We start from the raw sequence: 26,429 nt of genomic DNA, 5'->3' as shown, positions 1-26,429 counted from the left end.
GAGCTGATTTCTGGCTCCAGGCAGTGCAGCACACTTCTCCTGGCCTGCTGTATTTTCCACAGGCCTCACTGCTCGTCTGCAGTATGAGGCCATGACACCTGCAGCGCTGAGCTACCGGAGCCCAGGAGAGGTTCCAAGGCACCCCCGGCTGTCGATGCCCGAGCACCTGCCCGGGAGCAGCCCTTGGCCAGAGGCACTCTGCTGGGGCAGCCTCAAAGCAAACAGTTTCTTTTCACTCAGCAACTAATTTAACCGCTCATCATTAAATTTAACACCAATTTGAGTACTGTCTTTTCTTTCTCACTTCTTCATTTAAACCCTAATCATGGCAATTAACCACGCATACTGGAAAATTGAAAGCACAGCAAGGCCACACAGGGCACTGGCACCGCGTGCAGCCCCGGTCCCGGCCGCGGGCCGGGTGTCCCCGCAGGGCCGCAGCACCCGGTGGACATGGCTCTGGCCCTAACCACCCCTCTGCTAGGGGCAATGAGCAGCCAGGTGGAGGTTTCGATTTAAAATGAAGACAAGAGAATATTGCAAAGGCAAAGAGGTTTCCTGGCTTGCTAAATGAGCTCAGGGTGGCACACGAGGCTTGCTCTTCATCCCCCTGGAGATTTTGCACAATCGGCTAGTTAATTTTTAGCTCGAGGTCTTGCCAGGCTTATTATTCTGTGCAGCAGGACATCATTAGCTGCTGTGTGGGGCTGGGGGAAGGAGATGATTCGTTTCTGGGGGGTGACACCATCAGCTCGGTTCTGCACCAGCTATGTGCCTGCTGCTTCAGTCAAACCCAGCAGACAAGGGGAGCTCGTTTCCACTCCCAGAGCCTCAGTCCTGCACAGGATTAGCTTCACCTATGCAGAGAAGTGAGGTGTCTCACATGAGATCAGAGCTCTGCGCTCTATTTATGCAACTTTTTTCCTCTATAAAATGCTTAGGTGAAAAACTAGGTAAATAGAACTCACTGCTAATAGGAAAGTGGAAGTGAATGTTTTTTCTTTGCTGGAGCCTGAGGTGGAAACCTGACAGTACAGTGGAGCAGAGCTTTCACAGGAAAACCCAGTACTTTCCTGCTTCTCTTGCTTCAAATTAAAAGCCAAAAGCCCACTGATAGTTCACCTAGGCACAAAATTCATCACAATCATAATTGAGGAAAAGCTATGCTGGTGCAAGCAGAGAAGCCAGTTTTGCTTTCTACCAGAAAAATCAACTTTGCAGTCCAGCCTCAGCCCAGAGGCACAGGAACACTGCAACCATGGCCTAAGGGCAGAAATCGCTAGTCTGGTGCCAGTCTTTCCCGAGTAATTCACTTTTCTGCCTCATTCCTCCTGCCTGCAGCGAGGCAGCAGCACCCATTTCTCTCCCTCACAGACAAGGTGCAGATTAATGAAGTGCTCCTGTCCAGGTGCTCTGAGTGCCCACGTGGACAGGCGCAGGCAGGATCAGACCCAGGGTCCCCGTCTGCAGAGCACCGAGGGGCCAGGCAAAGGCTGGCAGCCACCAGGACAGGCAGGGCTGGGGGAGCAGTATTTTGCTGCTCCTCCAAAGGGTTTTGTGTGGCTTTGCTTCTTCTGCCAAGGCAAATTCAGGCTGCTGAGCTCACAGGGAGGGTTTCTGAGGCACTAGTTCTGTGGTCAAGTTGCAGCAAAGGAAAGCCAGAGCTCCGATAAGCGGCGCTGGCAGCATGTTTTCAGCCATCAGCCTGGCACTCAGCTGGGTTGTTGCTGTCCCTCACCCCTCGCAGTGCCCCAGCTGCCACCTCCTGCTGACTGTGCAGGGAGCCGTGCCCGGGCCAAGGCTGATCCCAAGCACAGATGCTCTATCCTGTGTGTGACGCCTAATGGGTTTTTTCCTCCCTTTTTCACACGGCTCTTCAGAACAGAAAGACTTTTGCTGGTATCTCCAGCTGCCCATGAATTCCAACCTCCCTTTTGGCTTCCTGTGGCACTTTGGACAACTTGAGAGGTTTCTTTGTGCACAAACTGCCCATGGAGTTACCCCTGCACCAGACCTTCTTAATATTGTAGCCCACCACTCTTTAAATCCCCGAGGAGCAGACATTTATATGTAGAAAAGGATATTCTCCCATAAGATAGCTACATGGCTGGAGGTAGCATATAAAATGTCACAGCTAGCAGGAGCCTCAAATAAAATGGGCAACCAAAATTTAGTAAGAGAAGCACATAAGTAAAAGCTGGCCCCAGGCTGCAAAGTGCATCTACCTAAATAAACATGACTGAGATGTGCAGTGCTATATTTTGCATTTTTATTAAATATTGACAGTTATTAAATATTTCCATTGGAGAATTTGCTTCAAAAAGCCAATGTTGCTTTTCATTTTGAACTGTGATGAACTGTCTCAATTTCAACTCACACATCTGCTGAACTGCAATTGACTGAGGCTGATGCTTCAGAGGGATAGAAGGAAATCAATATGAAAATGTCAAGGGAGAGGTCAAACCGAACTTGTATTCACTGTTGGTTGGTGTGTTCACTGAGGACTAAAAGCACCCAAACAAAGGGAAATACCATGTGAGGGCTTCTGCCACTGATGTGTCAGGAAAAGGCATGTCCTTTGCCCCTTAATTGTACTCTGATTCCTGGCTAGGAGCTGTCACTGTAGGACTGCGAGACACAGTCGCGAAACCCAAGAACAGAAGGGTGTGTTTTGCTCAGTATTTGGGAAAACAACCATTCCGTATTTTCAGATCTCCAGACAATAATGTAAGCTTTCCTCTCTGTCTTCTTTACTTCAGTTTAAGAACAGGTATCAGACTGTAACCACAGCTCAAAAGCCGAACAGCAATAGCTGGTGTGTCATTCCCTACTGCCTCTGCCAGAGGCCTGAATCTGAAATACAAGCCAGGTGCTCTCTGGATGTAGATTTCTGGCACTAGGCTTCCGTTAGTTGCACCTGGTTTGTGTGTGTCATTCCTGTAACATCACCGTGTTTTAGATGCTTCAAATCTCATTAATTTCCCCCAAGACATTGGCCATTTTCTGAAGAAAAACTAGTTTTAGCAGGAACCAAAACGCATTTGCTGCTTCACCAGCAGCTGCCTTGTCACGTCTGCCACGGGGGAGGACAAGGAACGGACTCCCTGGCTGCCCTGCTTCCTGCGGATTTTGGGGGGCTTTTTTGCACTGACGCAGTCTGCCTCAGCAACGCTGGGACAGGGGGAGCACAGCCCTGCGTGCCCCGAGCACACAGTGACCATCCCTGCTGATCTCTGCACTCCCTTTTTGGGCCCCGGCCCGGTCGTACTCACACTTGGCGTGGCGGTCACAAAGGGCGGAGGTGCGCATGTCGCACAGCCGGATGGTGCCTTTGCTGCTGCTGTAGACAAAGGTGTTGCAGTGGTGCGGGTGGAACTCAGCGGCAGTGATCACCTCTGTCAGCTCCTCCATGTTGGCCGGCTTGATGTCCACGATGTCTGGCAGGACGAGTCAAGGCTCCAGGCGCCTGCCGCTGACCTCTCCGCACCAGCTTTTTCCATCCCCTGCACAAACCCTGCAATCCCCACAGAACAGCGCTGCTCTGCAGTGTGTCAGCACCACGGCTCCATGGAGCTGATGCAGCCAAACATGCACTGCAGCCGCTCCTGCCTCCTGGCATCCACCCACTGCACGCTGATGTCCCTGCAGGCCTCACCCCGTGGGGATGCTGCCTGCCGACACCTCAGCTTGTGTCCACTCCCAGCCCTGAGCCCATGCTGAGGGCTCCATCCCCCTGCTCCCAGCCCCAGTCGGAGCACTGGGCGCATGGAAAATCCTATTTGTTCCCGTTATCTGCCTGCATGGAGACTGTTGCTCTTGCCCTGCACGGCCGGGAAGTGCTGACTGTCCTCTCTGTGTGGACAGGCACAAGGCTGGACCCCGATGAATTCACCCTGGCCAGAATAAACAGCTTGTATTGCAGTGTCTGGGCAAAGCGAAAAACCCCACTGAAAGCAACTGAGGGAAGGAAAACAAAACCCAGATGACATCGACAAGCAAAACAACAGACCGGGGTGCCTGGCTGGGGCTGCACAGTTTCTTGGCTCAGTAAGATAATGGCTGAAAGCTGAGCCACAGACCCCATCCCTGGGTCCTGCAGCTGGCCAGGATGGGAGCAGCCTGCGGTGCCGCGGAGGATTCAGATCACAGAATGACAGAATGGCCAAGGCTGGAAGGGACCTCTGAAGACCATCCAGTGCAACCCCCTCACCTACAGCACCTTGCGCAGGATGGCATCCAGGCAGGTTTTGAATATCTCTGGAGAAGGAGGCTACACATACTCTCTGGGCAACCTGTTCCAGTGCTCTGACACTCTCCCAGTAAATAAGTGCCCCCTCATATTGAGCCGAAACCTCCTGTGCTTCAGTTTGTGCCTGTTGCCTCTCATCCTGTCACTGGACACACCTGAAAAGAGTCCAGCTCCATCCTCTTGACACCCTCCCCTCAGAAATCTATGTACATTAATGAGGTCTCCCCTCAGTCTTCTCTTTCCCAGGCTAAACAGCCCCAGTTCTGTCAGCCTGTCCTCATATGACAGGTGCTCCAGTCCTCTGATCATCTTTGTAGCCCTTCACAGCCCAATCCAAACACCCAGCAAGGGGCAATTTACCCACTGTGCAGGGAGCGAGAGAAAAGAAACGGCACCTTTCATCACCCCCTGGAAAGCAAATTAAGGCCGTGCTGTTCCTGGCAAGATGAAGACGTGAATTTCTCAGTTGTGCAGGGGTGATGTAGCAAAGTGACTAGAGGAAAATCTCCATCTCCTGTGGAGGAGAGGGCAAGGACGTGTCAGCAAGTGGGGGGCATCCTGCCTGCTACAGGAGGGGCAAGTGAACCTGGTGCTCACTGCAGACACTGTGCATTCCTCCTAGCCCACACCGCAGGTCGACAACAGAGCCTGGATTAGAGCTCAGACCAGACCTGAGCCCAGTGTGTGGCATTACAGGGCAGTAAACTGCCTCTCAAACTGCTTCAGGTCCAGCTCTATAAGCACTGGTAAAGCCGGCTGTCGCTGTCATGCCAGGCAGTGCAGGACCGCATTGTGTCACAGTGCCCCTGCGCTCCCACGCAGTTTTGTAGCTGCCCTGCACTCTGATCTGCAATAACCCTTTTACAACAGCCCCGATGCTTTGCTAAGCAAAGGTTTCAAATCACATCGAATTGTGCAGCAGCTGTGTGATGTGCACAAAGTTACAAAAATCCAACCCACAGGACTATGTCTTCTCAGCTCTCAGGGGCTGGATTTGGTCCTGACCAGCAAAACCCCAAACCAGCAATGTGCCCTTCCCCACACGGTGCTGCTGTGGTTCTTCTACCCCAGAGCCCACCACAGTGCCCGCAGCCGATGCAGCCTGGCAGGGCTGGGCACAGCTGCACCGGGGACCCCCAGGACAGTGCTGCTGTGCTGGGCAGGGGGGCAGCGTGCCAGCGGGACAGGGCATCTGAGTGGACACTGCTCTGGCGATGACTTTCCTCCATCAATTCTTAGCAAGCATTTTGGGTGCTGCACTTCCACCTTGCCCAAAATCCCTCAGGCCATCTAGACTTCCTGAAGTTTTACCCAAATCCTCGCCTTACTCTCCAAAAACCAGCACACACTGCAGCACTGCTCAAACATACGGACTTTGAGCCTCCACCAGCCACATGCTTGTGACTGCTGAAATCCTTTCCAGCTGCCTAAACTTGCCACATGCCCTGGGGATTTCTCAGCAGAAAACACTACATAAATATCACTGATGATTAGTGTCCCATTGTTATTATTTCTGATGCAGCTGTTACAAGGGTGACTGGCACGATCTCATTTGTGTGACTGTGAATGGCGGCCTGTCACCCTGCTGCAGTATATAATGGAAACAGTGCTATTAATATTTCCACTCCTCATCTCCCCCAAGGCATCTGTCTTCTAAATCACCTGAGGTCTCCCCTCTCTCCCTCCCACCCCCGACTCAGGCCCTGCAGGCAGAATTCGACATGGTGTCACACAGCCTGGGAGATGGCAGGGGTGCTGCCTGCGGCGCTGCACAGTGCGGGGGGGCTGGTGGGATGGGTGAGCACCCCAAACACAGCCTGGCATCCTGCTCGCAGCAAGGCTGAGCCCTGGCAGAAATGAGGGACATGCCCTGAAAGTCACTCCTGGGAACTGGGTTTGCCAGAGCTGTGCACCAGGACACTGCTTGGTGTGGCAGAGCATCGAGCGCCTGAGCCCCGTGAGCCCATCCCAGGCGGTGCAGCTCCAGTTCCAGCCGGGGCCTGGGCATGAGCCAGGCTGTGCCACCTGCACGGTCACTGTCAGGGCAGATGTGGCAGGAGCTGGACTCTCACGGGTCCCTGCTCCACTGCTCACCTTCACCAGCACCTGTCTCTCCACCCAGCCCCACACCGGTGCTCCATTCTGCTCCCGCTCTTAGGTTTCCATCCCACCTGCATGCTCTTCCTGGCAAGAAACCAGGTAGTCAGCAGTAATAAAATGGTAATGAACAGGGTTTGTTATTAGCAGTCTTTCGTAAAGAAAATCGTAATGGGTTAAACCTTTACCTCGATCCTCCCTTTCCTCAGTAAGAAATAAGCTCCACATCATGCCCTCAGCACCAGCACCATGATTACAAGCTGAGAAGCTGGCAGAGGAGGAGCCCAGGGCCACCACAGGCAGCCCTGGTTGTCACCCAGGGGTCTGCCCGCTGGGTCCATCCCACATGGAGGGGGCACCAAAGGATACTGAAACTCTGATTCGTGATTTCAAAGTTCCACAGGTTTATCCTCAAGTCGTCTGCCGACATGTAGGTCTCGTAGTCGCTGTTGACGGATATGGAGTTGATGTGGTATGTGTGAGCGTTGGCGAACACCCTCCTGGGAGTGGCCTCCACCATCAGGTCCATGGGCCTGAGCACGGGCACCTGCGGGGTGGGAAGCAGAGCATCAGCACGGGGGCACGGAGCTGCGGCTGGCCATGCTGCACCCCACCCTCCTCATAGCACTCTCACCCAAGAAAAACAGTGACTTTGTAAGAACATGAACAGAAGGGAAAGCCAACACAAAAGCCTTTTGTTTCTGGAAAGCTGGTGGTGGTGTGGCTACATTTTGGTGAGGCAGCAAGAGCCAAGTAAACCAGATCTGTTCTGCAGCAACAATTCCTTCTGTGGCCAAAGAACAACAACGTCTTTGTTTTGTCACTCTTAAGTGGAATTTGAAATTCCTGGCGTGTTTCTAAGAGAAGAGTAGTTTTTAAGAGCCAGGTCAGCACAGATTTTTCTTTCAACTTTTCTGGATTTGCTTCACAGTGAAATGACAGAGGTAAGATGTGAGAAGAGATGGAGAAAGTGAATGCACAGGGCAGAGACATAGAGAAATGAAGAAGCAGAGCTTTTAGATTAATAAGCACAACTTATGTAAACATCAGGGGATGGAGAGATGCAGTCAGAAACAGCATACGCAAGGAACAGTGTAAGTAACCACTTCAGACATAATGTTCTTAAGGCAACTTAATGCACTATAAAGGTGTCAGTCTGTGCTCCTCTTTGCCAGTAAGCTATTCCCTCAAGCTACTTCATTACGGTGTGTATTATCTGTGTGCTGCCCAAAGAGATTTCCCATGGCTGCAGAGGTGGGGACAGGAGTGTGACAGCCAGATCAAGTGACACTAGAACATAGGAACTGCCAGCTCAGAGCCTGAGCTTAATGTGATGAGCCTGCTTTCTAATTCAGCCTGACATATTCAATGATGCACCGTTTGCTGTTGAAGGACTTTGCTCAGCCATCTGGGGACATAGGTTCACATTTTGCTCAGAGACTACAGGAAATGAGCTCTCATTAAGACCGTCAGAAACACTATGGTTTTGCAAAGGGAAAGGGCTCAACTGTTACACTGGGCCACTCTGGATGCAAAAACAAATATGGCAAAAGCTTTGGTGTAAGATTTCACTCAGCATGACCACAACGTGCAGACCAACCACGTCTTGTGGTCAGACCCCTGACAATGCCCATCCCCAGAGTAACACTGCAGCCAGGGCTGCGATCCAAAGGAACAACACAAACTGGGGCTGAGCAAGTGCCCTGGTGGTGATCTGCAACTTCCACTGAACCGACGTAATTATCTGCCTGTTTTTTATGCGGCTAGCTATCTGCAAACACATTTTTCTTGAGATAGGAAGCTAAGGTAATCTCTTCAGGCAACAAAATTCTTCCCACTTTACTTCAGAAACACATGCCTGGAAGTTGTTTTCACTGAGTAAAACCCCCAAAATGAACAAACCTGGCCATATGTGAGTATTTCATTATGTCAAGATTTCTTACCTGCTACAGTTGTGAGAATCTGCACTTAAATATGGAAAACAGCAAGTGTCCGTGCCTCTTTTCAACATGCGCAGTAAGCTTTTGCTTAACTGTACCAACAATGAGTATTTAAACCTGCAATAAGCATTTAAACCTGAAAACACTGAAATTTCAAGGCAGGAGCAGCTGGGAGCACACACTGGTTCAGGGCTTTCATCCCATGACAGCAGACATCTTGCAGCAGAAGGAAACCCAGCAGCTCTCTGGATGGTTACAGACAGAAAAGCACAGCACAATGGTTTTCCAAGAAAACTCAGGAGCAGGAAATCCAACCCTCTAATTTTGTTCAACATGAAAGTGAAAAGAGCTTCTGCTCTTTCCTTCAGGAAGAGTTAAATCCACAAAAATTGTAACGAGAAGCTGCTAGCAGAAGAATCACAGGTAGAGAAAAATCTTCTGTCTCACCCGTCTTCTGTCCTCTCATTTGCCACCATGGGATTTTTCTCAGCTGCATCCTCCCTAATGCGCTGTCTGGTCAGAATTCAAGGGTCTCCAGAAATCTGTCTCCTACCTACCCCGGGACCCCTTCCCACAGGCTGGCAGACACCCCCATTACATTTCTGCTTCACTTACAGCACAGGAAAGGAGACAGTGGTCTAAGGGAAGATCTCCGTGGATTGCTCCACATGCTACTGCGTGACACTGTCCCGGGCCTACACCACAGAAAAGTGGAAGGCAGTGCATGGCCCGGGACCGCAGCATTCGGTGGCTGTTAAGGGAAAGTGCCTAACAAAACAGTGCCAATGTGGTAGCAACTGAGCAACTGAATCATGGGGTTGGGTTTTTTTTGTTTTTTTTTTTTTAAGCATGCAGAACCCAAGCTTGTATCTGTCTAAACCACTGGCATCGTCATGGCAATCCTGAACAACAGAGAGAACTCCTAAATGCATCCCTTCCTCAATTACAGAACCAACCTGCAGGGCAGTATCTGGTATTATATATACCCATTATTAAAGGGTAATTCAGTGTAACAAACCGCATCAAGTACATTGAAAGGCTGTCAAATAAAATAAACCACTAATAAATTAAATTACTTTCTCTTTTCTGGAAGGGGGGAATGCCAGTCATTTTTCATTTTAAAAATATATGTCTTAATTTTTCTTTTTCTGCCTTTGAACAGGCACCCCCTGCAAAAAGAGCAGGTCCCACCCAGCCAATACACGAGCCACTATATTCCTCTCTCTTGTCTGACGGAGGCTTCCCCTTTCCACAATTAATGAGGCACTAATCCTCCCTTGAGCTGTAAAACTCATTTTCTTTGTGGCTTGGTGCTGGAGGTGCAGCACAAGCCAAAGGGGCCTGAGTGCCCCGGCCCCTTCCCACCCGCCACCGCTGCGTTTCCTCCCACCACATTCAGCCCCTGGTCAGAGATCACGGTGCAGTTAATGAAGTGTGTGCAATTGTTGTCGTTCTGCTTTGTCCCCTGGTCTCATCGGGTTTCCTGCTTCTGTTGCATGTTCTGTCGGCTGGCACCAAATACTGCCTGCTCCCAGGGGAAAAGCCTTGTGGCAGAGCTTTTCCTTGTCGTTCATGGTGCTGTGACAGATGTGGTCTGAAAGCATGCGGAGATCCGGTGCTTCTGAGGAAAACCTCATCCTCTGCCAGAGCTGGCATACAGTGCTCAGTCTTTTCAAAACACGAGTCAATAGACAGGGAAAAAGGCCCAACTTGCAGCTCCCGGTGTCCTGAGGTCACGCTGCCTCTCCCAGACAGCAGCCCCCCTCGTGCCAGGTCCCAACTGTCTCCACTGCTTGGGGCAGGCCCACGGCAGCCCCAGCAAAGCCCTACACTGAGGCTCGTGGCTGCTCCTAAAGGGACATCAGAAGAAAACTGAGGCAGGAAACCCTCTGCAGAGGTATGTTCTCACTATACAAGTCTCCACACCTCAGATGGAGAATATTTAGAGGTCCACAAATTCAAAGAGGGTGAAAGCTGCTGCCCTAGCCAAGGGGCTCCACCATCTCCACCAAAGCACTGTTTCCTTGGTGGGAATGTCTCCTCATCAGATGCCGAGATACAGATTTGACCCAGAGAACTCCCTGCTGAGTGCACAGGACCCGCAGCACGCTGGCCTGGCCGCGCCGTGGCTACAGTGCTGATTTTATTGCAATTCCCACCCTGATCCTCTCCGTGAGCATGACAGCACCGCTGCCGAGTGTGGTGCTGGCCGACCTGCCGGCAGGGCAGATGCCGCTCGCGTTCCTCACGCGCACAGGACAGCCTCTGCCTGTTGCAGCTGAGCCGCAGCAGTGAGGGCAGCCAGCGTCAGCTCCACTCCCCCGGCGCTTTGCTCTGCCACCCTGCGCACTGCGCCAGCCGGCAGGATTTGGCCAAGCAAGATTAGTCACAGCCGAAGCCCAGATTAACCCCAGCCTTAGGTTTATAAGAAGGAAAATGTAATCCCGTTACTGGCAAATCGCTGCAGTGCTGGCTGCTTGGGGGTAAATCCTGCCAGGTACTTAGCCTCCTGTCACAGCTAAGCCCCTCTCAGAATATGCTCCCTGATGTTTATTTTTTACCTCCCAAATGCTCATATTCTGTGCTGTCAGCACCAGGAATAACTGGCCAACACTATTTGCAAATTAATGTTTTGCAGACAAAATATACATCAAACACCATTTTCATGGCAGACTGACAATTTCATGATCTTCAGGACTTTGTCTTGTTGGACTCTCCCCATGACACATGAGAAGATTCTTTCCTGTGTGAAGATAAACCTGCTATCTAATTACTAGCCCATGTAGCTGATAGAGCTCCTGGTTTCATCTGTTTTCCCTAGACATTTCCGTCCCTGCTAAGCTTTACCCTAGCACTGTTTCTTCTGTTGCCTGTTACAGAGTGCTTTCCATGCACCAAAATGCCAGCACAGGCTTCCCACCAGCCAAAGATCCCCTTCCTGTTCACGGGTCCCAGCGGTACGGGCTGCCCCAAAGGGACTCAGGTCCCAGCTCAGGGGCAGAAGGGGGAGGACTGGAGTCACTAGGGTCTGCAGCTCGGGGCATGTTCTCTGACATTACTGCAGTCCAAAGTAGCAAAAATTTAATTTCCCTACATTTAGCCTTAAATTTGATGTCTAAAACAAACTGGAGATACTGGGTGCAACTTTTTAATCTCTTTTCTTGTATTTCCCCTTGGGACAAGGTGGGTTCAGTGATGCCACCAACCTCAGAGCTGCAGCATGCCCCCCATCAGGTAAAGCGCAGGAGCCATGCAGAATTTTCACTTTCGAGTTCCTGGTAATGTGTGCATGCCTGACCCCCTTTCCCTCTCCAGCTGCCCAGATGAGATGAGATGAGTCCTCGGACTCTGCTCTCCACCAGCGTGGCCATGGCTGCAGCTCACACAGCGAGGTTTGCATTCATGAGCGTGCTCAGCGCAGCCCAGCCAGCCTGCTGGAAGGAGCCTTGTTCTGCTCAGCTACTGCTGCGCCAGGGAGGCAGCGGGCACGCCGAGGGCTGCAGCACCAGTGCTGGATGGGGACACGGTGTGGGACTGGATCTGTCTGCTTGCTGAGCTCTGCTCACAGGCTGGGCTCACAGCCCCGCACTGAGCTGTCAGCCACCAAGGCACTCCCGAAGATCGCTGCCCATCAGTCCCCACCTTGAGGCCCAGGACAGAAGGCAGCAGGACAGTGGCTTGTGGGCAGAGGCCCCAGCTGTGATGGGAGATGTCCTCATGCCAGGCCAAGAGGAGCCAAGTGCCCTGCAGATCCCACGTGCCCCTGGTGGGAGCAGCACCCAGCCGCTCCTCTCCATCATCCACCCACCGTCACTCACACAACCCCACCGTGTGGTCAATCCACCCCAACACCACCTGCCCCAAAAGGGGACCAGTTCAGGAGGAATATTTTGTGCAAGTCTGACAGCATTCATAGCAAACGTCACTTCTTGCGCATCCCAGATTTCCCCTTCTTTGTTTATTTTTATAGTGTCATAGGATTCTTTTATTGTTTGTAACTGAGAGTCTGTCCCAGTTCCATTATTACATGTCAGGATGACTTTCACCATCTGTACCTAAATTCTGAAATAAGAATTCAAAGAACAAACAGAACATTTATTTTTTCTGAAGTTAAAAATCCTCAGCTCTTATTCAGACTCCTTAAGAGTTACATTCCCCTTAAAGATGTGACTGTTTACAGTAGTATTTTTTAACTTATTTCTCCCACTCAAGAAGGGCCCGTATCAGTCAAATCTCATCTGGCAGTTTACAATTTTCCTACTTTCCCATGGAGAATTATGTAAAAGCACAGTTCTGTTAACAAACACAAATTCAGAGTAATCTAAACCCGCTTGATAATTCTGCCCGGCACATTGTTTCTACAGTACATTTAGACATAGACACCAACAGGACAATTGCTGTGGAAAAAGGGATGAAAAAAGAATCTGAAAGGTCAGTCCTGGTCATCAGCATTCTGAAGCAAGTTTACTAGTATTAAACGGATAAATAATGAGATTACACCAAAAGAAAGAAAGCACCTAATGACCTAGGAAGAAGGAAGAGTGAGATGGGCAGCGACAGCCAGGCTGCTCCCTCTACTCTGCAGGGGCTGGAGGCAGGACCTGTGCTGGTGGCATGACCAGGGGCACTGCAGGAGTGGCCTAAAAGGATATTCTTTAGAAATAGCTTCCAAACAGTACATCGCTGTGTCTTTCACTTGCATGCCTGTGCTGGTGCTGCTGTTGGATATGCTATCTGCACCCAGCTGGGGTGCCAGCGGGACAGGGAGTACACACGGGTTAGCAGTGCACCTCTGGACATTCATGGTCTGTCTGGGCAGCAAGTGCTGTCCCCCTCTGCCTCAGGCATGGACAAAATCCCATTTGAAGGGGAGCTGAAGACTTTTTGATAAAGTTATGCACTGCTGGCGACATCTGCAATGCCTTTATCCCTTTCTTTTGGTATCACACAGAAAATAGAGGCAATGATTCCCGTATTGCAAGCCTTCTTGACATGTGGTGCACCTTGGCTTTCTCACTGGCTCAGAAGCTAATCAGAAGCTTATCTCCCTGCATACAGTGATGAGCTGCCTGCCCCTGCAACCTCCCTCACACAACAGAGGACACCGTGTCTTCCCTCAGAGACACAGGGCCCTAGCACTCTGCATGTTCAGCCAAGGCCACCCTGCAAAGATCACTTGGGAAGCCCCTCCTGAGATGCTGTTCCACAATCCCACCCTCACAGAGCTAACCCTCTGGGACTTTGCTGGGACTCAGAACAGCAATTGCCCATTTCTGAGGTGGGCACATGCTGCACAGACACCCACTGTCCTCCTGAGCAGTAGTGCCAGGGAGCCAGAGGCAGGTGGGGAAGACGTCCCTGCAGTGTTCAGAGTTCAGCTATTAAATATGAAGGCAGCACTAGCAGCACAGCCTGCTGCTTTTTATTTATTTATTTACACAAGCAATGTGAAAATCAGACACTCTTTATTATGGAATGAGGCCCAGCAGCTGTTTCACCCCAGACGGTTCCCCCAGTTCTATTCATCAAAGCCCCAGCAAGCCCCCTGCTGAGCACAGCAGCCAGGATGTGCACAGCCGCGCCCCACAGGGAGGGCATGCACACCCCTGCTCCTCTTCCCTCTGCCTTGTACCGTGCGGGGATCAAAGCAAACACACTCCCTATTTAAAAAAGATTTAAGCCTTGGATATTATTTGTGTTAATTATTTCCTGCAAACATCCCACAGCGCAGGTACAACTGTATGCAGAGAAGCACTTGGAGAGCTCTCTGAAGCTGTTAATTTAGGCTTCTACACAGCTCAGTGGCCGAAGGGCTACAGCTATTAGACTGGGGGCCTATCCAAATAAGCAGAGCTCTTTTAATGACTGCAAAAGCCTTACTTCACACTCTGAGCAGAGTTAAATATTCCTTTTGCATTATGTGGGTTAGAAATTCCTCAGAGAACAATGCTCATCAAGTAAATTTAAACCATTACGATGAATGGGTGAGAGATGATTGCAGCAAGGTGGCTTTAAAACCCTTTTTTGCTTGTCTGTGGTTGAAAATTAAACTGTGGATGGATGCAGCTTTACTCCAAAAATGCGAGTCATCACAGGACAATTAAAGGTCCAACATGCGCCAAGCTGCAGCAAAATTGTTAAATATGTAAATATCTGTCCAAGTAAAATCATCAAAACATTAGCTCGAACCAGAGTTGGCTGAAGGCTCCTCTATTTTCCATCCTTAGGGACAGAAGACATTACAGATGCTGATGCTAATACCTGTAATACCATGCACTTCCATCCTGTTTTACCTCTTCCTATTGCTGCAAAGCAGGAGCTTTGGGGGCCAGGAGCTGCAGAACTGCTGCTCCATACACACCAGAACCAGCACAGGGCCTGCAATGGCACCAGCACATGGCACGAACACAAATTACTTAATGATTTATCTAAAGCCTCACCTTTCTCTCACATACAGTGCAAATGATTCACAATTGAAAAAAAAAAAAAAAAAAAAAAAAAAAGAAGCCAGAAAACAAGCATAAGTGAGAATAGAAAAAGCCACTGACAGACCTTTCCCACCCAGGAGTCTGGTGTGGGGTCAGGAAGGCTGCAGCAGGGCTGGGAGGAGGGTGCCTTGGCCACAAAGCCCCGTACCACGCTGCCCGGGGCTGGACCTGGCACCAGCCACACCTCAGCACTCCTGCTCCTCCTTGGGGACACCGCTCCACGTGCAGGCAGTGGCAGGCGGGCTGGAGCTGTGATTTAAGGTTGAAGGCCTGCAAAGGATGCCCAGACTGATCTCTGGTTCCCCCGCAGCCCTGCGGTCGCCAAATCAAATGCCAGGATGTGGTCAAATGCAATCAGCTAACGCCAACAATCAATAGCACAGATGAGTATGACGATTATTTATTTTCATAACTGTCACCTGCCAAGGCATCGTTACCCTCGCCTGGCCGATTGAGCGGCTCCCAGCCTGTGGGGCAGCGAGTGCAGAGGCGCCAGGAGCGGCTCCAGCAGTGATGGCCCTGACACGGGGCCAGCCCCATGCGCCCACACCCCCCATGACACAGCCCTGCTCGGGGCTGGCTGCTCCCGTTATGCCACTAACCCATGCCAGAAAGGCGGCAGAAGCAGCAGCAGGACAGCTTCAAGACCCTCCGAGTGACACCAGAGCATCAACAGCTGCCTTGTGCAGGTAGAAGAGCAGCTGCATGCAGACGAGGGCCCTGTGCCGGCCGCGGGCTGTGCTCCGCAGGCTGTGCTCCCCGCACTCTGCGGCCAGCTGGAAGGGAGCCCAGCAGCGGCCCGCAGAATCACAGAATCACAGAATTTTCTAGGTTGGAAGAGACCTCAAGGTCATCGAGTCCAACCTCCAACCTAACGCTAACAGCCCTCCACTAAACCATATCCCTAAGCTCTACATCTAAACGTCTTTTGAAGACTTCCAAGGATGGTGACTCCACCACTTCCCTGGGCAGCCTGTTCCAGTGCCTCACAACCCTTTCAGTGAAGAAGTTCTTCCTAACATCTAGCCTAAAACTCCCCTGGCTCAACTTAAACCCATTCCCCCTCGTCCTGTCACCAGGCACGTGGGAGAACAGGCCAACCCCCACCTCGCTACAGCAGAGACAGAGCCCCGGCCCCTGGCACGTGGTGGGCCATGGGCACGGGAGGCGAGGCAAACATCTGGGGTGCACGGGGCACTACGAAGATGATGCTGAGGGCCAGCCCAAAATATAAATCTTTGATCTACACCAAAATACGTCTGTTTGCTATTCAGGCCAGTAAGCATTCTGGATATTCAGCCTTTAAGAAAAGTCAAGGAAACTTTCATAATGTTTTTTCAAAAGGTTTAGAGGTTTCATTTCAAAATGTCAAAACTCAATGTTTCTATAATGAAATATTTCACTTAAGATGTTACATTGATGTTGTGTCAATTTTAAAGCAGTTTGTGCAGGAAAGAAAAGAAACAAACATCACCTTTACCCTGAACTCGGGCTGCTCTGCTTCCCCCAGAAATTCAGTGTTCTTAAAGAATACATTAGAAATAAAAATAAATCAATATTAAAAAAAAGTAGCTTGTGAGAATGTTGGCCTGTCATTTTTCATTTTGAATTGTTTCCAATGGGCTGTTTTGGGTGCTCAGGAGACCCTGGGCATGGGGACAAGGGGAGGCACCAGCACCGATACCAGCACCCACCAGTGCCCACTGCAGAGCTCAGCACAGGCGCCAAGACCACAGACCCAGGAGGAAGTAGGACCTGCACTTTCTCTGTAAGCCCAGGGCTTTTCAATGCATGTAGACAGAGGAAAAAAGCAGTAACCACAGTAAAACCCCTTAACACTTGCTGTCTTTTTACAATCCACCTCCCATCCCGCTCAGCGTTGGTAACTACAGCACCAGCATCCAGATCCCAAGTGAAGTCCTCCAGCAGGCTGTCTGGGTGACAGTGTATTAATCTGGAAATGCTGCCTGAAGCATGACAGCAGATTCATATATACATGAAATATAAGGTTTTCCTGCTCTGTAAGGAAAAATGCCTGCTGGCCCCAGGAGCAACTCAGTACGGAGGCGAGAATTAACTAGCTGTCTGGGGTTCTCAAAGGCTTAATCTGCAATGAAACTGAAAGCTATAAAAGTGAGCCAAGGGTAATCATACCAACAATTTTATATATATATAAATACAAAACCTGAGTACTTAAAATGCAAATTCTGACAGGATATTAATAAATGACAAGCTAGTATGGCCTGATTAATGCCGTGACAAAAATACTGAATATTTGGAATTTCTACACCCACAGGTTAAAGGAGCAATTTTCTGTTTCTGCCCTGAATATCAAGCAGAGGGGGGCGAGGCTTCTCCCAGCTGTCAGAGGGGCACCTGCTCATGACAGGGCTGCTCCTGCAGGGCATGGGGCTACGGGGTCTCTGTGCTGCCTGGACCTGAGCAGCCGGAGCTCCCGGAGCACAGGCAAGCTCTGATTGAATTAACGGGCCACGCACTGCCTCCGGCCAGTTGGCTCTTTATATGCAAATTAAAGATCAGAAGCAGACACAGCACGGCAGCACTGGGAGGAAGAGCAAATTTACTGGCATGCTGCTCTCCAGGTGCAATCATCTCCCAAGGCCCAGAGTGCACAGCAAGCCCAGAAGATGAGAACTGCAGCATTGCTGTGCCTTCCCTCTCCAGAGCTCCCAAACATGGGAGCACTCCCAGGGTGCAGGGATGGCTGGTTTAATGGGTTTTGTGCATGCATCTCCCTTGCAGTAAATGGAAAACGTAGCCTTGGGTGTTTAGGAGTCCAGTTTTAATCTACATAGGTTGGCAGGAAAATGAAAAGCGACTGAAACAGCAGCCAGCACCCCTGCCCTCAGAGACCAATCCCACCAAGGCAGCGTGGTGTGACTGGTACCGCTGTACACTGTAGCATTGGCAGTCATATTTTTCCAAGCCCATAAAAGAAAGATTTCCTGGCAATCCTGGTCTGACTTCACTCACCCGCAGTGTGGTAATCATGGAGGGGTCTCGGAGGCGTCCATCTTCATCCTTGAGGTTGTATCCCTCCGGCCTCTTGTCTCGCTCACTGACTTTCCACAGCTTCACAGTTTTATCTGGGAGAGAAGACAGAGTTACGCCTGGCTGCTCCTGGAGGAACATCTGACAGGAATGGCAAGGCCATGTCAGTTGGCTTCCAAGTTGAAAGTCTGCTACATCCTCATCTTTAACGTACTGGAAGCAATGCAGTTACATGGAAAGAAACCCTCCCAGAAAATGCAACTGTCACCATGCCACCTTGCCCTGAGAACTTTTGTTTTCATACTCCTGCTGGACAACAGCTTGTGCACTTACTACATATGTAAGAAAATTATTGAACAAAAAAATAGAACCATCAGATGAATGTACAAATAATACAAAATGCGATTTCCCAAGGCAGGCAGCCTCAGCAATTATGCCTTGAATGCTGGTGTTCGACATATCAAGTGATGGGGTCTCGCTGAGCCCTGCACGAGGAGGTGACGAGGCACTGGCTATGACAGCAGGCCCCAAGCGGCGCAGGGAAGCTGGGCTGCGTGTCCCTGTGGCCGGCAGTGCCGTGCACGCCTGCCCAGCTCTGCTCTGCTGCCGAGCCGTGTGTGCCTGCATGCGCCCATCTCCACTTGCCTGCACGCCCAGCCCGCCCCTGACAAAACACACAAGGAGGGGTGGGAGCATCCACAGAGCTACCCTGGTTTAGGTTAGCCCCATCGGGTATGGGGGCCACCAGGCACAGCAGTGCTGTTGCTGCTACAGGGTGAGTACTGGGGAGCTGACAAAACTCATTAGGCACAGAATGCTTCAACGTACGTAATTTTGCTTCTAATGTAGTTTAAGCAAGAAATACAGCATGGGAAGAGCGGAACAGAGCAATAGATGATTCAAGGCTAGAGGCAAGCTGGCAGATACAGCAGAATTCTGAAGGAGCAAGTCCTTGGGAATGTAAGCTCTCTCTCTTGGAAACTCCCAGAGCAAGGTGAAGTCACGATATAATTTACTCAGAAGTCACTTGTGACTTTCCCCATCCAGAAACTGAACCAACTCCAGCACCTATTACTGACTCTGAAAGCAGCCCTGATTTCCCTCACCACCAGTGCCCCACCCTGTCCCTTTGGGCATCCCATTGATCCTGCACCACAAAGTCCTCCAGGCGGTCTTTACACTGAATGATGGTGCTTTCTTTCCTCTCTCTTGGCAGACTTCATCAATAGTTTATCATCACTTCCATCAGGTTTTACACACACATCATTCATCTTAATTTTCCCCTTTACACAGCAATTGTAACTGACTGCCATTAATTTTGTTTTTATTAACCCACTTTACTTCAGGGTGCTTCTACATATAATGTTAGTTTAAGAGTAAGAACAAAAAGAAACAGCATAACATGGGAATATTTTACAAAGAGCTGTTTTGATAACCTGCTAGTATATGAAACACCATTCCAAATGCAAAGATAATATCCCTGTTAATCAAAAAACTATTTAAAAACTCAATTAACAGAACATTATGCTCTATAATTAATCTTCATTGCATTTCGATGATTCTCCCCCCAAATGAGTTTAGTAAGTCTTTGAATTTTATTATAATGATCAATAGAGTCAATTCTACAATACAAAGTAAGTTGGTTATGGAAGATAATTAGACCCCTCCTTTTCCCCTGAAGTAATTAAGTCACATCCATCTTAAGGTCCTATTCATCCCAAGTAATATTCCTGGATCCTCCTGATATTTATCTGAACGTAACACGAAACTGCTGAGCTGAACGCAAATTCAAACAAATCATCTCTGTTTTTTTTCTTTAAAAACCACCACCACCCCCAAAAACACAAAGAGTTCCCAGGTTCCAAAAACCAAAAAAAAAAAAAAAAAAAAAAAAAAAAGTCAGCAGTGGGAAAAGATTCACTCCTTGCAGTGAGTGAAAGCTGTGAAATAAAGACAAAAGCTGGTGCACGAGAATCAGGCTTTGCCAGAACACTTTGGCCAGGTTCCTGTTACCCTTTTTATATTGGTGTTTGCTGTGAAGTGAGTCAACGTTTTTTAAAAAAATATATTTCTCCAGCAGAAGCCTTACAGAGAAGCTCCCTCTGCCTCTCCAGGGCTGGGGAGCCATGGCCATGGTCACATACCGTTGGTGGAGAGCAGGAAATAGGCTGCATTTTGCTGTGGGAGCCATCGTATTTTATTGATCTTCTCTTCTATCTCCAAACTCTTCAGGTAATCGAACTCTGGCTCGTGGCTCTGGAAAGTGCTGTAAACATTGTATTCTCCCCTGCGGTGGGGTTGGTTTTTGCTCTGCAGGAAGGGGGATAAAGAGAAATTTAAGACACGGAGAGGAGAAAATATTCTGTTGACTCTCTTGTCCTCCAAGGTTGTTACACAGTGAGCACCTCACCGCAGTGACAGGCAGCAGCTCAGGTGAGAAAGCCAAGCTGCGACCCGCGCAGCACCCTCCTCCCGTGCCAGATCCAGCACGCTGGCAATGCCAGGCTGGGGCACTGCTCTCATGCTGCGCCCACAGCAAGCAGAGCCCCCAGGCTGGTCACCTCCAGGAGAAACTTGTATGGAACAACGAGGGCTGACAGCAAGCCAGCCCCAACCGGCATGCTGAAACCAGCGCCAGAGACACCAACGGAATTGCTCCACTTGCACAGGATAAGGAGAATCCACCCCACAGATGCACAAATATAAAGCAAGAATAAAACAACCATGGAAAGGAGACAATCTCTGCAAGAATTAATTCTGTATAACATGGCTCAGTGCTCAGTCTCACAAGGTATTGTGTATCTCCAAATCCCATGCAGTGAACCTTACAGCATCAGGCTCTGAATGGGGCTGAGGTAATTAAATGACAACTATTGTGCAGATTAACTTCCCGCACGCAAATGATGCATTTGGGTTGCTAAAGTCCCATTTGTCTCCACGAGCAGAGTGGAGTTTCAGGGCAGGAGGTGAATGAAATATATCCTGCATGATGTTAGGAAGTGGAAAGTTCAACAAAAGCGGTAGAATAATAAAATGAGAGATAAAGGAGAAATACTAATGGGAAGGCAGATGAAGTGTCTATGCATGTAACTCTTAATCTATCCGTTCATCCAGCATATACAGAAACAGTGTGGACATTACAACTTTGAGAAAAATTTAAACCATCATTGGACAACATTTTTAATGTCCAGGCCTCACTCATCGCTTTCCACCTTCAGAAACCACCCACAAAGGGAGCTTTGCTTCTGTCCAGGTCAGGCTGTGAAGCACCGTGTGAGCCACGCCAGACCCACTACCCTGGACAGCCGTGGAGATGCAGGGGGACCTTCCAGGCTGCCAGGGCCCGTGACAGCTCCCCTTCGCCAGCCATGTTTTGTGCACAGCTGGGCCACCAGTACATGCAGCAGCCTTTTAGTCTCACACTGAGCACCAAGTGCAAATGTGACTTCTGCAGGAATTTGGACAGACTGTGACCTAAAACTTTTAACAAAGAACTCAAAATTTCCTCCAGGGATGTGTTTTGGAAGGAAAAAGTGATCACCGATCCAACTATGCTTTCCTCAGGTTCGGGCAGTGTAAAGGGTGTTGCTGGAGGGATTTGTGCTCCAGTGCAGAGCCCCCATGACAAACTCAACAAATACCCCAAAGCACAGACAGGTAGAACACCAGCAGGAACAAAAAAGGATGCAGGAAATGCCATATGTTTTTTTAGGGCGTTTTACAAGATCCTGCTTCTGATAATAGTCACTTTTTGGTTTTGAGTCTGCCAGGAGAGAACTGAAGTTAAGAGTGACACATACGGATTAGGAAACAGCAGGAAGCTTCTTTTAAAAGAATAAAATGGGCATTTTGCATTCACTCGCACTTACCTCCTGCTCACGCTGAAATATTACAACCCGACCCCCCTTGTCCCCTGTTGCTAGTAATTCTCCTGTGTGGTTGAATTCAACTGTAGAGATAATGTCAGCTGAAAAGAAAAAGACAAAGACAATTTAAGTAACTGTAGACTGGCTTTTCACAGTCGTCTAAAAGGCGCCATTCCCCATGCAGCTAAAGGCAACGTGTGGTGTCAGCTCTCTGTCTCCCCTGTGAAATTTCCTTAAGCCTCAGGTTTTCTGTTGTATACAGCAATGGTCACAGAATTTTGGAACTTCACTGTCCGGAGGGGCATGACCCCAGGCCTGACCTGACTCGGGGCTGCTTCCCACCCCTGCTGTGCTGGAGGCTGGGGGGGTGTGGAGCTGGGACCCCCGTGGCACAATCAGGAGAGCTGCCGCAGCGCGAGGGGACCAGGCCCCGGGGGACATGGCAGCGAGCAGCGCCCGGCCGGCTCCTTACTGTCCTCGCCTGTGCATGCTGGGCTGGCACCGCTGCCACCCCTCCACCCTCGGGCTGCGGGGCTTCACCTGCAGAGAGAGGGGGCGTGCAGCAGGTGAGGACCCCTCACCTCTGCCACCCTAACCCACTGGGCAGAGCAGCCTGAGGGACCACACTGATGGTGCCGCTTTCCTCTGCGCACTGCTGAATCTCCCTGGGTCCATCAGGACCAAGGGAAGCGATGCCTTTCATTCCTCCTTCATCCAGCAGCCACCGTGCTCTCGCCATTCACCTTCCCCTGGAGCAGGGCTGGTGCCCGCTGTCACCACCAGCACACAAAACTCCCCCACAGGGGCAGGTGCGAGGTTACTGCAAGGGCAGAGGCGAGGAACCGCTCACAGACCTGTGGCTTGTAAACGCTTTAATCTGCAGCATTTACCCTTGAGGCAAAGCAGGCAGGAGAACTGCTAATGATTGGATTTATTAGGGCTATTTTTAGAAGGATGTCAGAGGTTAATTCTGTGGCAATTATTGCCCAACTGGTGTCACTGACTGCCTTCAAGCGCAGCAGTCAGCAAACACAAAGCAGGGGTAGGGAAAAACGAAGGCAGCCTCAGGGACCCAGTACTTGGTGCAAGATTGATTTTGCAATGAAAGGCACTTAGTTATTATAACAGCCAGCTCATTTCTGCAAGGAAGGCTGACAGAATTTGCATTTCTATTCCCTTCTCATTTGCCCATACCCATGGGTTCATACAGCCTGCAGACGAAGCCTCCTGCACCCCTCAGACGCAGGCAGACCCCGTGTGCTGGCGGTATGGGCAAATAAGTCTGCGTGTGCAAACGCCTGTGTGTGCAAACACAGCCACTCAGCCAGGCCACTGGTCCTGCCTGGACTGCCCCTTCTGCACCCTCCAGAGCACTCCGGCACCATAATGGCTCTCTCACTTATTAGCTGTGCCATGTGCCAGTGCGAGAAATACCCAAAACACACAGCCTGAGCTGTTCCTTCTCCCTCCTGTGATCTTTATCCTTCTTGAGCGCCCATTAGAAAGTCACCATAGCAGATCAGAAAAGACAAGAAGAAAAGGACATAAACGCAGACTCAGAGACTGGCACAGACTCCTGCAGCTGCTGCCAGTGCTCAGTATGGCCCGCGCCTTCCACGCCACCCACCGCCAAACGATGCTGCGGCTGTGGCAGCCCCGTGGGGGTCTCAGAGCTCTGAGCTCCCACCAGCAACCACACAGCCCAGGGCTGCCTGCCAGCACAGCAAGTGCTCCAGCTGCTTTGCCCCTTGTCTTGGACTGGAGCAGCCTGACAACATCGTCATACCCACGTACATTACTTCTGCCAAGTTGCAGGCCTAATTCCTCCGGGCTTTATATCCCAAAGTCCTTTTAAAGCTTGCATCAGTCTGAACAACAGTGATGAGAAAACACTCAGCCGCACTTTAACAATGCAGTTGTACAAAACTGTGAGTCTTCAGGCTCCGTTGGATGGCAGATCTCCTCTCGTGGATGGCTCCATCCATAACTGCAACCCTCAGCCACCCTGCCACAGCTCCAGGGTAACAGAGATACCTGGGATCTTCATAAACCCTTCAGAGTGAGCAAATAATTTCTGGTGCTGGCAGAAAGAAAGCACCACAGCTACATGCTCCAGCCCCCTGTGCAGCCCCACAGCCACGCGCCCCATGCTGCACTGTGTCCATCCAAGGATGGTGCCAGAGATGCATGTGAGGACCAGTGGGTGAGAAATTTGGGGCAGAGACCATCTTCCATTCATTCACACTGCCCACCACTTTATGTCTTCAAGGGGACATCTCACTCACTCCCTGGATCCACCCTGCCCTGATGATGTGCACAGAGCCCACCACATCTGCTGAGCTGTGAAAGTCCAGATGGCAGCAGGCAGGTGAGTAATGAACGCCATGCTGCTGCTATTAATTTTCGTTCCTCTTCCCTGTATTATCCCATCTCTCCAGCATTAAGCATATTTCTAATGACATGCGAATGCATTCTGAAGTTTGTCTTAATTCATTTACAACATTTGGCTGCTGTGAATAGATTAAGGAGACTCTTTCCCTGCAGACAGAGGTGTCACTGTGGAGACAAAACCCAAGGGGGCTAGTGGTGAACATTCCCACCTGAACAAACAGAACCAGGGAGTGCATCGGGGCTGAGCTGTCTGCGCTGCACAGCTCTAGGTGAAGCACTTTGTCCTCTTGCTTGGAACCATTCAGCCTCAGCCTGCACTTGCGGGTAGCAAAATCTGCCAGGAAGGTTTTAACCATCTGTTAATAACATTAATGAAAGTGTTGAAAAGCATTGCAGAAGGGCCAGACTCTATTCTTGCTAGCACTGGTGAAAAGCCAGGCTAACAGCAGTAGAGAGTTGGCTGCACCACCAAGGAATGATAATATCTGTTAAGAATTTCAGTGTTTTTGTGGTTAGTGTCAAGCTACTGAATGGCTCCTGAGCTTCTCCAGATGCACCTGTTATTCCTCTCTTGACTGGGTTTGAATTACCGGTTAAATATCATTCTCATCTTCCAACTAGAAAAACAGGTCGTGGAAGGTTTTTGTTTGTTTTCTTCCTTTTCTGGTTTTCCTTAGGCAATACAATCTACACATACGTAAAACCTCTGGTAACAGATCACATCACTGCCAACAGGTTTACAATGCATCAATGTACCAGCTAAGGTGATGCACAGCCCATTACCATTTCCACCCAACACAGATCAGAAGCAACTAAGAGACCCAAGGTGAAAAAAACAAAAACCAAAACAACAACAACAAAAAACTCTGATCTTTCAAAGATTTATTGGAGACTTGGGTGGGGGTAGGTAGGAACAATACTTGCAAAAATAGCTGGGTTATCTGACACCCTCTACACTGCAAAACTGAGCTAGATCCAACAGCCTTTTCCAGCCTCGAGTTACCCTCCTGCACGATGACTTGGACAGGAGTTAGCCAGAGATTTAACAATGCAAGGAAAAAGTGCCAAGCATCCAAGTTGGGCCCTGAGAGAGAATCCAGAAGGGTTTATGGAAAGCAAAGCAAAGGGTGTGGCCAAGTGCCCCCACATCCACATAGCGCGGTGCTGGAGCCTGCAGCTTCCTGCACCCCTTCTACTAGGAAAACAAATCTCTCTGGTACCACCCACCCACTTCTGTCATCTCCGATTTGCCTGACTGATAGGCCGGAGCTGCAAGGATCCATGAAGTTCTTTGGATGAGGGAAGCCTCTGCAAAGAAGCTGTGTTGAAGCAAGGAGCTTACAAAGGAAATCAGTAAAACTTCAGCAAACAAAACATCCATCTGATGTAATCTCTTTCATACAGGCACACCACCCAGTGAATGCCTCCCAAAGGACAGGAGGGGAGTGCATTTTCAACATGTGTTAAGCATTGACAATGATTACCTAGACAGGGCACATCTCACCCATGCTGCTATAAAATCGGATGGACTTGCTACAAAATTTGAGGATCCTGCAGAATCAGAAACCAATCTGCAATTTCAGAGAAGGGATGCTGAGTACAACAAATGTAAGAAAAACATATCCCAAAAGATGTCTCCCGTTCTCACATGCAATTGCATCCCTTGCTGCAGACAGGTCTCGCAGCTAAAATTAAATGCTTAAGCACTGAGAGATTTTGTGTTTGGAGCCAAATCCAGTTCAGCAGCTTGAGGTAAACCCTAATTCAGACAGAAGTTTTCATTCATGACAGTTTCCAGTCAGCAATGTATGTAACAGGCACACTTGTAACACTAGTTTCCAACTACCTGTCCTCTGCTAAGTACTTAGCTCCCCCCCTCCCCAGCCACCCCTTTCTCTTTCGGGGCCAGCATCCAAACCCGCTGCCGTGTGCTCGGGCAGCCCGCAGGCCCAAGGGCAGCCCAGCAGCTGGCCCCAGCACTGCTCCCTGTGCCCTGAGGGTGCACTGGGCCTGCTGCAGGGAGGACAGGGAAGGAGCTCCCGGGATCCCTGTGGAGCTGCCCGCGGGTGCCCGAGGACACCTGAACATCAGGAACGCACCCCAAGCAATAGTGAATAGAGAGCACCTGAGGCCAGCTGGCACGCGCCGAGCGGTGCAGGTGGGTTGGCCCCCGGGGTGGTGAGTGGCACCACAGCGTCCTCACCGAGCCCCGTGTCAGCAGCAGTGTCACCCGGAGAGTGCTGGGGACAGATTTAGAGCAGATGCTGCCGCAGCAGCCCAGGACCTGTAAAGGTCACACAGAGCAGTGTGAATGTGCACCTTACACTAGGAGGTATTTTTTTCCTTCTAAAATTACACCACTGAAAACGTACTTGCTTTGTGCTAT

General features: G+C 50.1%; 1 protein-coding gene across 4 annotated transcripts in view; it reads right to left on the bottom strand.

The window, feature by feature from the left end:
* The window catches only part of PPP2R2B (protein phosphatase 2 regulatory subunit Bbeta), a 96,759-nt gene that overhangs the window by 4,838 nt on the left and 65,492 nt on the right, over positions 1–26,429 (bottom strand). For all 4 annotated transcript variants that reach the window (XM_084536162.1, XM_084536161.1, XM_084536163.1 and 1 more), the window contains 5 exons: positions 21,656–21,753; positions 19,931–20,096; positions 17,769–17,881; positions 6,716–6,893; positions 3,273–3,437 (listed from right to left, as the gene is read on the bottom strand). In XM_084536162.1, the coding sequence (XP_084392288.1) occupies positions 3,273–3,437; positions 6,716–6,893; positions 17,769–17,881; positions 19,931–20,096; positions 21,656–21,753 (720 nt within the window). The remainder of the gene's footprint in view (positions 1–3,272; positions 3,438–6,715; positions 6,894–17,768; positions 17,882–19,930; positions 20,097–21,655; positions 21,754–26,429) is intronic.

This window comes from Aythya ferina (assembly GCF_964211825.1).
Source record: "Aythya ferina genome assembly, chromosome: 14".
Classification (NCBI taxonomy): domain Eukaryota; kingdom Metazoa; phylum Chordata; class Aves; order Anseriformes; family Anatidae; genus Aythya; species Aythya ferina.
Note: the sequence above shows the minus strand (reverse complement) of the source record. Positions and strands in the feature narration are given on the sequence as shown.